The sequence below is a fragment of the Anomaloglossus baeobatrachus genome, chromosome 6 (genome assembly GCF_048569485.1).
Source record: "Anomaloglossus baeobatrachus isolate aAnoBae1 chromosome 6, aAnoBae1.hap1, whole genome shotgun sequence".
NCBI lineage: Eukaryota > Metazoa > Chordata > Amphibia > Anura > Aromobatidae > Anomaloglossus > Anomaloglossus baeobatrachus.
This window is the reverse complement of record NC_134358.1, coordinates 529,716,832-529,730,051: the sequence shown is the minus strand read 5'-3', so window position 1 is coordinate 529,730,051 and position 13,220 is coordinate 529,716,832. Positions and strand designations below refer to the sequence as shown.

At 44.7% G+C, this 13,220-nt stretch overlaps 1 protein-coding gene across 8 annotated transcripts in view; it reads left to right on the top strand.

Moving 5' to 3' along the window:
- The window catches only part of KIAA1217 (KIAA1217 ortholog), a 979,280-nt gene that overhangs the window by 941,998 nt on the left and 24,062 nt on the right, over positions 1 to 13,220 (top strand). For all 8 annotated transcript variants that reach the window (XM_075315563.1, XM_075315555.1, XM_075315558.1 and 5 more), the window contains one exon: positions 6,440 to 6,606. In XM_075315563.1, coding sequence (XP_075171678.1) covers positions 6,440 to 6,606 — 167 coding nt within the window. The remainder of the gene's footprint in view (positions 1 to 6,439; positions 6,607 to 13,220) is intronic.

Sequence of the window (13,220 nt, the reverse complement as noted above, 5' to 3'; positions counted from 1 at the left end):
TTTGAACTTTGGTTTATTCATAGTTTAGGTCCGTGGGTTCCTTATTGATATAACTGTGCTGTGGTTACCAAGTAATAGAAAATTATTTTTTATTATCTACCTAATTGATTGCAACTGTTCATCAATTATGTATAAAAAAGACAAGCTCAGTCAAAGTAGCCACAGAAATGTGGTCCGCCGTCCAAAGTAAATTTCCTTTCAGCAGCCGGAGAAGGCACGTATTGTATTGTTTGTATTGTTTGTAGTGCTCAGCACAATGAGCTGAAGGACTGTGATTAACCCATTAGTGTGGGGGAGGTAAGAACAACATGAAGCGATGCCTCCACCGAGAAGAAATAACAAAACCTCTTACATTATTTCACCGCTGTCACCTCTTGACTGACGTTGAGTCATGTGTTGTGGAGAAACCAATACAGAAGCAGAGTTCACCGCATTTCCAGGCTGGAAGTATTTATATAAAAACAAAAATCAGCAATCTGATTTCTTAGATGCATTTCATTTCCAGACTTCATTCTATCTTTTATTTGTTTTAGGCGCTCATATAGCGCTATGAATTCCATAGCACTTTACAGACATGGTTATCACTGTCCCCATTGGGGCTCACAATCTAACTTCCCTATCAGTATGGTCTTTGGAGCATGAGAGGAAACTGGAGAATCCGGAGGAAACCCACGCAAACACGGGGAGAACATACAAACTCCTTTCAGATGTTGTCCTTGGTTGGATTTCAATGTCCTAGTGCTGCAAAGAAACACTTCTAACCACTGAGCCACCATGTTACCCAATATTATTTTAGCCTGGGTTGATGTCCATGTTGTGGGACTGGATGGGTCTGTAACATGTTGTCAAAGTAGGTCTTCATCTTGTAGACTTGGTAGACATTTATTTTGTAAGGTTTTGTTCACATGTACATGTCTTAATTTCCGTTCTTCTGCTCATCGGAGCAGAACAGAAAAAAAGATGGCAGTGTCTGATCTGTTTCATGACATACACCAACAGAGCTCAACAGACCACATTAACTATAATAGGATCCATTAGATCCCCTTTATTGTGTGAATTTCACAAATCAGAGGTAGTCCTTTATCCTCTAGCATGCAAATGTCTTGATCTACTAACCTGGGAAGGTCTACATCTTTTTATTTGGTTAGATCTTCATTTTCTAACATGGATTGGCTTTTATTTTCTAATCTGGCGGGTTATTCCTTTTCTAGATTGAGTAGGTCGTCATCTTCTAGTCTGATTAGTGATTACATCTTGGATAGATTTCATCTTCTAGCTTTGGTATTTGAGTCTTAAGGTCCAGTCACACTAAACAACTTACCAGCGATCCCAACAACGATAGGGATCGCTGGTAAGTTGCTAGGAGGTTGCTGGTGAGATGTCACACTGCGACGCTCCAGCGATCCCACCAGCAACCTGACCTGGCAGGGATCGCTGGAGCGTCGCTACACGGGTTGCTGGTGAGCTCACCAGCAACCAGTGACCAGCCCCCAGCGCCGCGTGGAAGATGCTGCGCTTGGTAACTAAGGTAAATATCGGGTAACCAACCCCATATTTACCTTGGTTACCAGCGCACGCAGCTACACGTGCAGAGAGCAGGGAGCAGCGCACACCGCTTAGCGCTGTCTCCCTGCTCTCCTAGTTACAGCACACATCGGGTTAATTAACCCGATGTGTGCTGCAGCTACATGTGCACAGAGCAGGGAGCAGCGCACACCGCTTAGCGCTGGCTCCCTGCTCTCCTAGTTACAGCACACATCGGGTTAATTAAACCGATGTGTGCTGCAGCTACATATTAGATTTTATGACAGGGTATTGATCCAGGGAACTAGTCTGATTGCCGGATGTGGAGTCAGGAAGGAAATTTTTTCCCCATTGGGACTTGTTTGCCACATTGGGGTTTTTTTGCCTTCCTCTGGATCAACATGTTAGGCTACGGGTTGAACTAGATGGACTTAGAGTCTCCCTTCACCCTTAAAAACTATTATACTATGATACTATGATACATGTGCACAGAGCAGGAGCCGGCACTGACAGTGAGAGCGGCGGAGGCTGGTAACAAAGGTAAATATCGGGTAACCAAGGACAGGGCTTCTTGGTTACCCGATGTTTACTGTGGTTACCAGCCTCCGCAGAAGCTGGCTCCTGCTGCTTGCACATTAGTTGTTGCTCTGTCGCTGTCACACACAGCGATCTGTGCTTCACAGCGGGACAGCAACAACTAAAAAATGGCCCAGGACATTCAGCAACAACCAAGGACCTCACAGCAGGGGCCAGGTTGTTGCTGGATGTCACACACAGCGACATCACTAGCAACATCGCTGCTACGTCACAAAAGTTGTTCCTTAGCAGCGATGTTGCTAGCGATGTTGCTTAGTGTGACGGGGCCTTTAACCTAGTTAGGTCTTTATCTTCTGGCCTGAGAAGCTTTTCATCCTGTATTTTTTATCTTCTAACCTAGGTAGGACTTTACTCCCTACCCTAAAGGCCCCTTTACACACTGAGACTTTCTAGCGATCCCACCAGCGATCCCAACCTGGCCGGGATCACTACAAAGTCTCTGGTGAGTCGCTGGTGAGCTGTCAAACAGGCAGACCTGGCCAACGACGCAACAGCGATCCGGACCTGCAGAGCGACCTAGCTAGTCATTGGGGACTTTGTAAAGCAGCTTATTGAAAGGGAAGTAGCTAACGAAGTCGCTGTAAAGGCCCCTTTACACACTGAGACTTTCTAGTGATCATGCTGCACAGCGGGAAACAAAGGACCAAAGAATGGTCCTGAGAGATGTGTAGTGATCAGCAACCGCACAGCAGGGGCCAGGTAGCTGATGCGTTTCACACACAATGTCGCTGAGGAGGTCGCTATTACGTCACAAAACCGGTGACGTGACAGCGATGTCGTTTGCAATGTTGCAGTGTGTAAAGCCACCTTAAGAAGGACTTTAAATTTTAATCTTGGTGGGTCTTCGTCTTCTAGTCTGGGTAGGTTTCCAACTTCTAGTGCTTATTGTATTTACCTTCTGGGTCTTCTAGATCTTCTTTCTTGGGTACATTTTTATTGTCTTCTCAGGTAGGTATTTTTCTTTAAGCATTCTTAAGTCTTTATCTTCTGGCCTGCAAAGCTCTTCATCCTCTGTTTCATCTTCTAACCTAGGTAGGATTTTGTTTCTACTTCATGTCAGTCTTTAAATTGTAACTAACCTCCCAGCGACTTACCTGCGATCCCTATCAGGTCGCATCGTTTTCGGGATCGCTGGTAAGTCGTTGTGTGTGACTGGGCCTTAAGAAGCATATACAGCTGCATTGTCTTTAAATTGTAGACTGAGGGGGTCTTCATTTTCAAGTCTGGTTACTAATTAGGCCTTTATCTTCTGGGTCTTCTAGATCTTCTTTCCTGGGTAAATGTTAGATTTTAATGCAGGTAGTTGTTATTCTTTAAGCCTTGTTAGGTGTTTATCATCTGACTTGGGAAGCTCTTCATCTTCTATGTTTCATCTTTTAATTTAGGTATGTCTTTGATTTCTACTCTTTGTAAGTCTTTAAATTATGGTCTAGGTTGATCTTCATCTTCTATTCTGGGTAGTGATCAAGTCTTTATCTTCTGGGTCTTCTAGATCTTCTATGTTGGGTATATTTTACTGTTTAACGTAGGCCTATATTATCCTTTAAGCCTTGTTAGGTGTTTATCATCAGACCTGGGAAGCTCTTCATTCTCTGTTTCATCTTCTAGCTTAGGCATGGCATTGATATCTACCCATCGTCAGTCTTTAAATTGTGGTCTGGGTGGATCTTCATCTTCTAACCCGCTTAGGTCTACTTGGAGAGAGGATCTTGGTGATTTACTAATTTATGCTGTTGTCTTTACAATTATAATGTAGGTTATGTAGAGTAGGTTATTAAAACTAACCAGGACAGTGTTGTCCTCGACCTAGATCCTTCCTCGGCATCCTCATAGCTCCTACACCACTGTCCTATCTAAGCTTGCCATTGTTGTCAATGAAAAGTGTAGGATCTATAGCGATTGTTTTCTAAATTAGGTTATACAATTTTCCCAATACACTCTCTGTATAAAATGAATCATAGTTTTCAATATTGTTTCTTGCTGTCATTAAATAGAACATTTCTAATGCATATAAACCTGACCATGTCATGTGGTGGACGTACGGTTCATTTTATTACAGGATATCTCTAATAAGCCATGTTCATGTGTGTCCTTCACATCACAGGGTCTAAAGGAGATGCTATTCTCCTTGCGGAGACTGACACACCATTCCAGCATGTCAGTGGTGAGGAGACTTTAACCTGCAATGCTCCTCTGGGAAATATGCACATTGTCTCTTCAGTGAAGAAGTAGACAAACTCTAGTGCCACCTATAGGAGGTAGCAATCCTAAAAGCTAAAAGTGACCCTTTAACGAGCCTTTGCATATTTCTCAGAAAAACATTGCGGCTTAAAGTCTCCTCACGACTGGCATGTTGGTATGGTGTGTCAGTCTCTGCAATAGACCTTTTAGACTCCATCATAGCCTCTCATACAGCCAGATCAGATGTCATACTTTACACTGACGAGGGACAACCATCCCGCAACATCGAGTCTGCAAATTGAGGTTCTAATCTGGCATAAATCCCAAGTCATATGACAATGCTCGTTAAAGGGTCTCTTTTGACTTCTAGGATTGCTACCTCCAGTAGGTGGCACTAGAGTTCGTCTACTTACTCACTGAAGAGACAATTTGCTTCACATGACCCAAACAGATTTGTAATCTTGGAAAGTAAATGGTGAAAGGTTTTTATGAAATTACAAAACATGGAATTGAATGTGAAATTAAAGTAAAAAGTTGTCTAACTTTTTATAATAAAAAGCAAGCAACATTTGCTTGCTAAAGGCAGAATACCCCTTTAGTTTGAGCCAAGTGGCACCAAAACTAATCAGTAGCGCATAGCTCTGGCTTTGTATTCATGTTGTATCGTGTTAGGATCCCTGACAAATCGAAATATTTTTGGCTTAATAGGCGATAAGTGCACACAGAAGTGTACAGTGCTCCAAGTTCAACACCCCGAGGAAGCCCGGCCCTTCCTTGTAGGTTTCATCTGTAAACACACAAACCCAGGGAGCATTTTCTATCTTCCCGTCAGTGGCCAACTCTTCCTGTCTTGGCTTGTCTCTCGGCGCTCAGGAAGTCAGTCAAATATCTGTTACGCTCCTGTCTCAATAAAAAAGTAGCCATTTTTTATATCCTTTGGAATCGGAGAGGTGCAGCAGATAATCTCTGATTAATGCATGCACAGTCACTGCCTTCGCTTGTTCCAAACAAAGTCTCCTTTCATGCTACCAGACCTATATTTGCATGTACGTTTCATATAATCCAAGGGCATGTGTTCTGCCAGCACACAATTTGCATTCTGCAACCCCCTTTGTCAACCAGCCAGCTCTCCAAATAGTTCATTTTTAAAGGGAAATACTGAATTTCTTTTAGAAATCTAAAACTATAACATAAGAATGTATCAGTCATACAAACAATCTACTACCCCAAAAGGAAACATAAGTCCTTCCTGTAATATTAGCTCGGTGGTTGTACTTTGCGACACTGGTGTCTTGAGATTGAAATAGATCTCCGTTGGCTTTCTACGCTGCCCCCCATTATTGTGTGGGGCTCCTTAAGGTATTTTGGCTCTTACCTGTATGTATGTGTCCGAGATTGGGAGATTAGACCTGAGATAGTCTGTTCTAAACAGCTACAAAAAAACTAAAGTGATCCTACAGAATTACAATAAATTGTATACTTTTACCAAAAACAGCACCAAAAAAAGAGTTGCAATACCACCCCCACAGCCATGGACAAAAGGGGTGCGGTTTCTAGAAATTAATCAGATTCTTTCATTCAATCGCTGACAATACCTTTAAAAAGGTTGTCCACTACTTTAACATTGATGGCCTATCCTTAGGATCATCAATGTCTGACCGGAGGCAGTCCAACACCTGGCACCCTTTCCGATCAGCTGCTCTCGGTGCCTACAGCCTGTGCCGGAAATGCTTAATTTCAGAGCAGCCCATCAACTGGTAGCAACTGCAACCGGGTCCTGACATCCGCTTCCTATTCAGGTCAATAGAAGGCGGATGAGCATCTCCGGAACTGAGCATTTCCGGTTGCCTGCTGCCGGCGGTGGCACCAAGAGCAGCTGATCAGCAGAGGTGCCGAGTATCGGAGCCCGGACGATGAGATATTGATGACCTATCCTAAGGAGAAGTCATCAATGTAAAAGTAGTGGACAACCTCTTTAAGATCCTGGATTTCCTGATTGCTGTGTAGTAAACATCTGCCTTGTATATTAAGTGACATATTAGAATATTTCGGGATATTCTAAGTGTTTTTCTGCAGCTCGTATCTCATACTGACAAATCTCTCTTACTTAAGATGACGGATTACATTGTCTGCACAGGTCACTCTGTATCCGGTGGGAAGAATTCATTAACGATCATCGAAACAACGGCCATCATTTCTCAAGCCCCACCTGCCGGCTCAACCAATATGCAAGTCAGCCTCCATGACATGAGGCGCAACGTGGCAGAACTCCGACTCCAGCTACAGAAGATGAGGCAGCTGCAGGTCAGTAGTTGTGATGCCATTTTTTAACTACTGTACAATTTCTGTGGCTCATGTGGATCACAAAGTATCTCCTGTTCAAAAATTGCCCTCGAGTATGGTTTGATTCTGAGCTCTGACCTTTGGTGTTTCATGGTCCGAGAACAGACTGGCCTCCGGTCTCCTGATCAGAACTGAGCGGCCTCATAAAGATATATGAGGCTGATAAGTTCCGGTCAGGAGACCCACGGCCAGTCCGTGTTTTTCGGACTGTTTCCAGAATTCATCTCCAGCTAGCCTTCTTTGTTTACATTCATTAAAGGGAACCTGTCACTAGATTTGTCCCCTATAAGCTGCAGCCACCACCAGTGAGGCCTTATATACCGCATTCCAGAATACTGTATATAAGAGCCCAGGCAGTGCTGTAGAGCATAAAAATACTCACCTCGAGGGCGTTCTGGTCCGATGTGTGTCGCTGCTCTCTGGTCTGGCGCCTCCTCTCTGCTGCGATCTCCGTCCTCCTTCTACCCAGCCCCGTGTGCATGACGCATCTACGTCATCGACACCAGCCGGCATTGCAGTCCTGCACAGGCGGACTTTGATCTATCCTACTGAGGGCAAATCAAAGTACTGTAATGCGCAGGCGCGAGGAAAAGTTAAAGACCGCCCACGCATGCGCACTACAATACTGTGATCAAAGTGCACCTGCACAGGACATCAATGCCGGCCGGTGTGGATGATGTAGGACACGTCATGCACACAGACCTCAGAAAGAGGACAGCGATTGTCGCAGAAAGAGGAGGTGCCGGACTGGAGAGCAGGGACACCCATTGGACCATACTGTCCCCTAGGTGAGTATTATAAAAGTGTTTTTTACATTATACAGCGCGGCCTGGGCTCTTATATACAGTATTCTGGAATGCTGTATATAAGAGCCCACTGGTGGTGGCCACAGCTTATAGGGGACAAATCTGGTGACAGGTTCCCTTTAACCTACAGTCCTACGAATATGACGACTTCTCTGTATTAATAGAATTTAAAAAAAATCAAGAAGTCACTGCTTCCTACAAGATCAACACCCTCACCCTCCGCTGCTCCTCTCATTCCCATCATCTACAGGGAGTTCTATCCATATCCACAGCATAGGGAGGTGCACACAGAGTCATGATGGATGATAAGAAAAGGTTCAGGGCACGAGTCCAATGCACATTTTCCTCCATTGTCTGGAGCACCTGCGTCCTCATATTGCATTTACAGATGTTCATTCCTGAGCCGCCATCTCCTCCCCGCTCCATAGGCGCCGCGGTGTTACTGTACACTTGCGATCTGTTGGAATCTATAGCATTCTTCTCCACACTTAATCATGGAGGGAGGTGGGCACGGTTTTGACCAGGTTATTTAGCTGTAGACATGGAATAAGCAGTAATAAGATGCTGGCGAAAAGAGTGGAAAGTAAGGGGAGGGCGGAGAAGAAGACGTAATGGGGAAAGAAGGACTTATAGAAAGTCCAGAAATACTGATGCGGAGAATGATGAATAGTTTGGCAAAAAAAGAAAAAAATTACTAAATTTATCTAACGTTGGAGTGATATTAATGATAAATATACTCTTTTTTTGTATCGACCATTTTAATTTTTTTTTTTATTGCATAATTGATGCCAAATTTTTAAGGAATCTCTAAAGCCCCAAAATGAAGGAGGCAAATAGACAAGGGGGCGCCCCCTAGTGCAAAAAAGGAAAAAAAGGAAAATCTCTCGTCCGCCATTGTCGCATAGCACAAGTCTAGGACAGGGAACTAAAAATCCAAGCAGGTGTGAGGCTTCTGCTCTAGTTCTCTCTTACTAGCTGCCAGCGGGATCCGCAAGATAATCCAAAGGATAGCTCGAAAATCCTTCTAGACCAAGGGATAAAATGTAGACAGAAAGTTATACTCGTGGGGATAAAAGTCAGATTTGGGAATAATTTTTGAGCCAGCAGCCGTCTACATGCTGGTGATCTCGGAAAACCCCAGTATGAAAAACCAGAAGCCGTGGAGGTGCAGTATTGAGTACTGGTCGTCAGACCTGCCTGGATACTGCTTTACCGCACCATGCGTGGTCATCAGACCTGCCTGGACACTGGTGTACGGCACCATACGTGGTCATCAGACCTGCCTGGACACTGGCTTACGGTACCACACGTGGTCATCAGACCTGCCTGGACACCGGTTTATGGTACCATACGTGGTCATCAGACCTGCATGGACACCAGTTTACGGTACCATACGTGGTCATCAGACCTGCCTGGACACCGGTTTACAGAACCATACGTGGTCATCAGACCTGCCTGGACACCGGTTTACAGCACCATACGTGGTCATCAGACCTGCCTGGACACCGGTTTACGGTACTATACCTGGTCATCAGACCTGCCTGGACACCGGTTTACGGCACCATACGTGGTCATCAGACCTGCCTGGACACCGGTTTATGGCACCATACGTGGTCATCAGACCTGCCTGGACACCGGTTTACGGTACCATACGTGGTCATCAGACCTGCCTGGACACCGGTTTACAGCACCATACGTGGTCATCAGACCTGCCTGGACACCGGTTTACAGCACCATACGTGGTCATCAGACCTGCCTGGACACCAGTTTACGGTACCATACGTGGTCATCAGACCTGCCTGGACACCGGTTTACGGCACCATATGTGGTCATCAGACCTGCCTGGACACCGGTTTACGGTACCATACGTGGTCATCAGACCTGCCTGGACACCGGTTTACGGTACCACACGTGGTCATCAGACCTGCCTGGACACCGGTTTACGGCACCATACGTGGTCATCAGACTTGCCTGGGCACCGGTTTACGGCATCATACGTGGTCATCAGACCTTCCTGTACACCGGTGTACGGCACCATATGTGGTCATCTAACCTGCCTGGACACCGGTTTACGGCATCATACGTGGTCATCAGACCTTGCTGGACACTGGCTTACGGCACCATACGTGGTCATCAGACCTGCCTGGACACCGGTTTACAGCACCATACGTGGTCATCAGACCTGCCTGGACACTGGTTTATGGCACCATACGTGGTCATCAGACCTCCCTGGACACCGGTTTATGGCACCATACGTGGTCATCAGACCTGCCTGGACACCGGTTTATGGCACCATACGTGGTCATCAGACCTGCCTGGACACCGGTTTATGGCACCATACGTGGTCATCAGACCTGCCTGGACACCGGTTTATGGCACCATACGTGGTCATCAGACCTGCCTGGACGCCGGTTTATGGCACCATACGTGGTCATCAGACCTGCCTGGACACTAGCTTACGGCACAGACAAGCGACAAACTGCAGGGAGCAATTATCATGTAAAATCTTTATTCACAGACACTGCATACGACTCCTTGTAGGAAGGTTGTATGAATCATTTGTAATAATTAGCCCACGACGGTGACATTTTCATAGAACCGGAAATTTGTGATGTCGCCAAATGGTTTTCAGATATCGTCTGCCGGAGTGGATTTCACTGGAGATAGTTAAATGGAGCAAAATAACAATAAACGAGTATTTCCAGCACGTTCTTCTGGCTTCTGTTTTTGGGGGTATGTTATGTACAATATATATTTTTCCCTAATGAAAAAACTACAAATATAATTCTATACATATATAGCAAAGCACATAGCACCACCTACAGGTGGATATAAAGAATGACAAATCATTTTCAAAGTGGATTTTTTTTGTTGTCTTTTTGAGAACCCGCTGAAGATTAGTACTATAAGTAGTGATGAGTGAATACTAAATATTCAGGTTCAGATTATTCTTACTGAATACTTAGTGCTATTCCGATATTCATCATGAATAATGAACCTAATGCAAATCCATGGGGAAACGGAGCATTTAATGTTCATGAAAAATGCTCGGGTTTCCCATTGACTTGCATTAGGGACGTTATTCGTGACGAATACTGAAAAAGTATTTTGGGATTCGTTGCGAATAATCCGATCCTGATTAGATAGTATTCGCTCATCACTGATTATAAGTAACGTTAGTGCAGATAGGTCCCACATCCCAGTCCATCAGCCATGACTATGGTGTGTGTCCACTGGGCTGGAGCAGCAGATCCACCTCTTACCGGATGGCATCCGTGGCTCTACATGTGATTAGCCGGCCTGGCAGGACACCACGTGTGCGTCACACCGTGCATCAGGTTGGCTAATCAAGAAGAAGGAACATGGATGCCGTCAGGTAAAAAGCCGTCCTGCTGCTCTCGTCCATTGGACACGCACCACTGTTGTGTCCGATGGACCGATACGTGCGGATCAATTTGCACGAACTCTATGAATCTAAGAGGACCTTTCACCAAATTTTTCACATTGAAATGGACACATGATGTAATAGCAGCTGCAGAGCGGAATAAAACTTTTTTTTTTCCTGTTATTTAACTCATTAAGTGCCAAATACCTTGTTAATATCTCTGCAACGAAGAGGAGAAAAACACAAACAAAACGTTTTAGTCCTCTGTGCAGCCACTATTACATCGTGTGTCGAGCTCAACACGACAAATGTGATGCATTATTTGCACTTTTTAAGTTATTTTTTAAGTTATTTTTATATCTGCATAGATTTTGGTAGATTTTGCATCAAATTCATCATTTAAAGGTGCTGTCCACTAGTGGACAACCCCAGCTTCATCAATTCAGGACTCTTATTAAATAAAAAACCATGTATACTTCCCTCCTGCAGCAACGCCGTTCTAGCTATGCCGGTGCAGTCTCGGCTATGTCAGCATTGTTCCTGCTATGTTGGCGTTGTTTTGGGTACGTCAGCACCGGTTAGGTTGGCGCAGTTCCAACTATGTCGGCGCTGTTCCGGCTATTACGGTGCCGTTTCGGCTATGTCGGCGCTGTTCTAGCTATGCCGGTGCAGTTCCGTCTATGTCGGTGCTGTTATTACTATATCGGCACCGGTCCAGCTATGTTGGCGTTGTTTTGGCTACGTGTCAGCACCATTCCGGCTATGTCGGCGCCATTCAAACTATGTCAGCGCCGTTCCAACTATCTCAGTGCCGTTCCAGCTATGTTGGCTCCGCTGTTCCCGGAGATTGACATGACTTGTTGTGTCACATGGTATCTGTAGCCAATTAGGGGTCGTTTCAGGAGGTGAGTATACACTATTTTTAATTAAAAATCTCCGGGAACAGCGGAGATATTTAATATTTTTAATTATTAAAGGTTCCAGAATTCATTAAACTAGTGGACAACCCCTTTAAACCTCGTCCTAACCCCACTCTTCATGGAACATCTCCCACACCTCCAAGTAGCGCTCTGGTCCATCACAGAATGCCCAATCTTTGGCAAGGCTTAAATACACCACACCGGGAAATCTTGGACAGTTGGAAAATAAGAAGTCCTTGTGAGCAAAGGATTATCGATTATGTAACATCATTTTATTATTTTAGGGGAACAAGGTGCCCAATTAATAGGAATAAATTATAAAAATACTGAAACCTTCCCGAATACAACAATTGGGGAAGGTTTCCTGTGCCCCAGGGTTTCGGGTAAATGGGGATTAAAGAAGGGTCAGAGAATAAGTGAGACTTTGAAAGGATGAAAACTTTCGAGCGCGTGCTTCACCTGGATTAATATCTTCTTTCAGGACCTCCCCCGAGGAGGCCACTTTTCAATACACTTTTGGGTTTTACTGTGTTTTGTAATTTGGATCCAAAGTCTCCATGAGAAAAAATTCTGACATCCAAACGCTAAATACACGGCAGATGTGGACCCCCAATATGGAGCCTATGATTAGTTTTCTGCCGCCCTGTAATGAGCGATGGTTATGGACGTCGGCTCGGATTCTCCGGCTTGATCTATGGATGACTCCACATTCAGCTCGTTGGGCTGAAGCAAATGTGGCTGCTGTTTAATTAACATAAAAGCCGTGTTTGTTTCCTCGGTGGGAATGAGGAGTTTTCATCTGTGAATTGTAACTGCATGTAATTAAGGAGACATTATAAACCCCACACACTCCCTTTCATATATCCAGCATTTTACATGAATCGCAGCCCATTTAATTGCTTTATTTCTCCACCATGGAACTTAAAGTGTTCTCCTTCCCCAAAACTCTTCATCTGCAGAAGATCCATTTACACTAATTGGCGAGAAATAATTAGACTTTTCTCCATAGAAGTCATATCTTCCCCATGTGCATCCATGGGAGGAAAGCCTTAATGTTAAGGACACTTGGAGCGTAATGTTGTAGAACTTTACATTAAATCCCCTCTTGGGGCGCTCTTCATTGGGGAGTCTCTATAGGAATCAGCACAGGGTCATTTAGAGGATTTCTGGATCTGGAGGACTCGACGTCTCCATACGTTACATAGACAGCTGATTGCTTTCAATGGATGTTCTGTAATGCTACATTTCCCCCAGTGGTGGCGCTCCAGAGGAATTGGATACTTTCTCTCAAGTTCCTCCAACGTTTTTGGCTGTGGTCATATTTATGTTTGAAAATGATTTGTCTGCAGTGGACACCCCCTTTAAAATGAAACTTTGCGTATGAATATTGACCCGCCACAAGGCCATAGACATAGTTAACGACACGGCCATGACTTTACAATAACGTATCCCAGAGCCAGAATT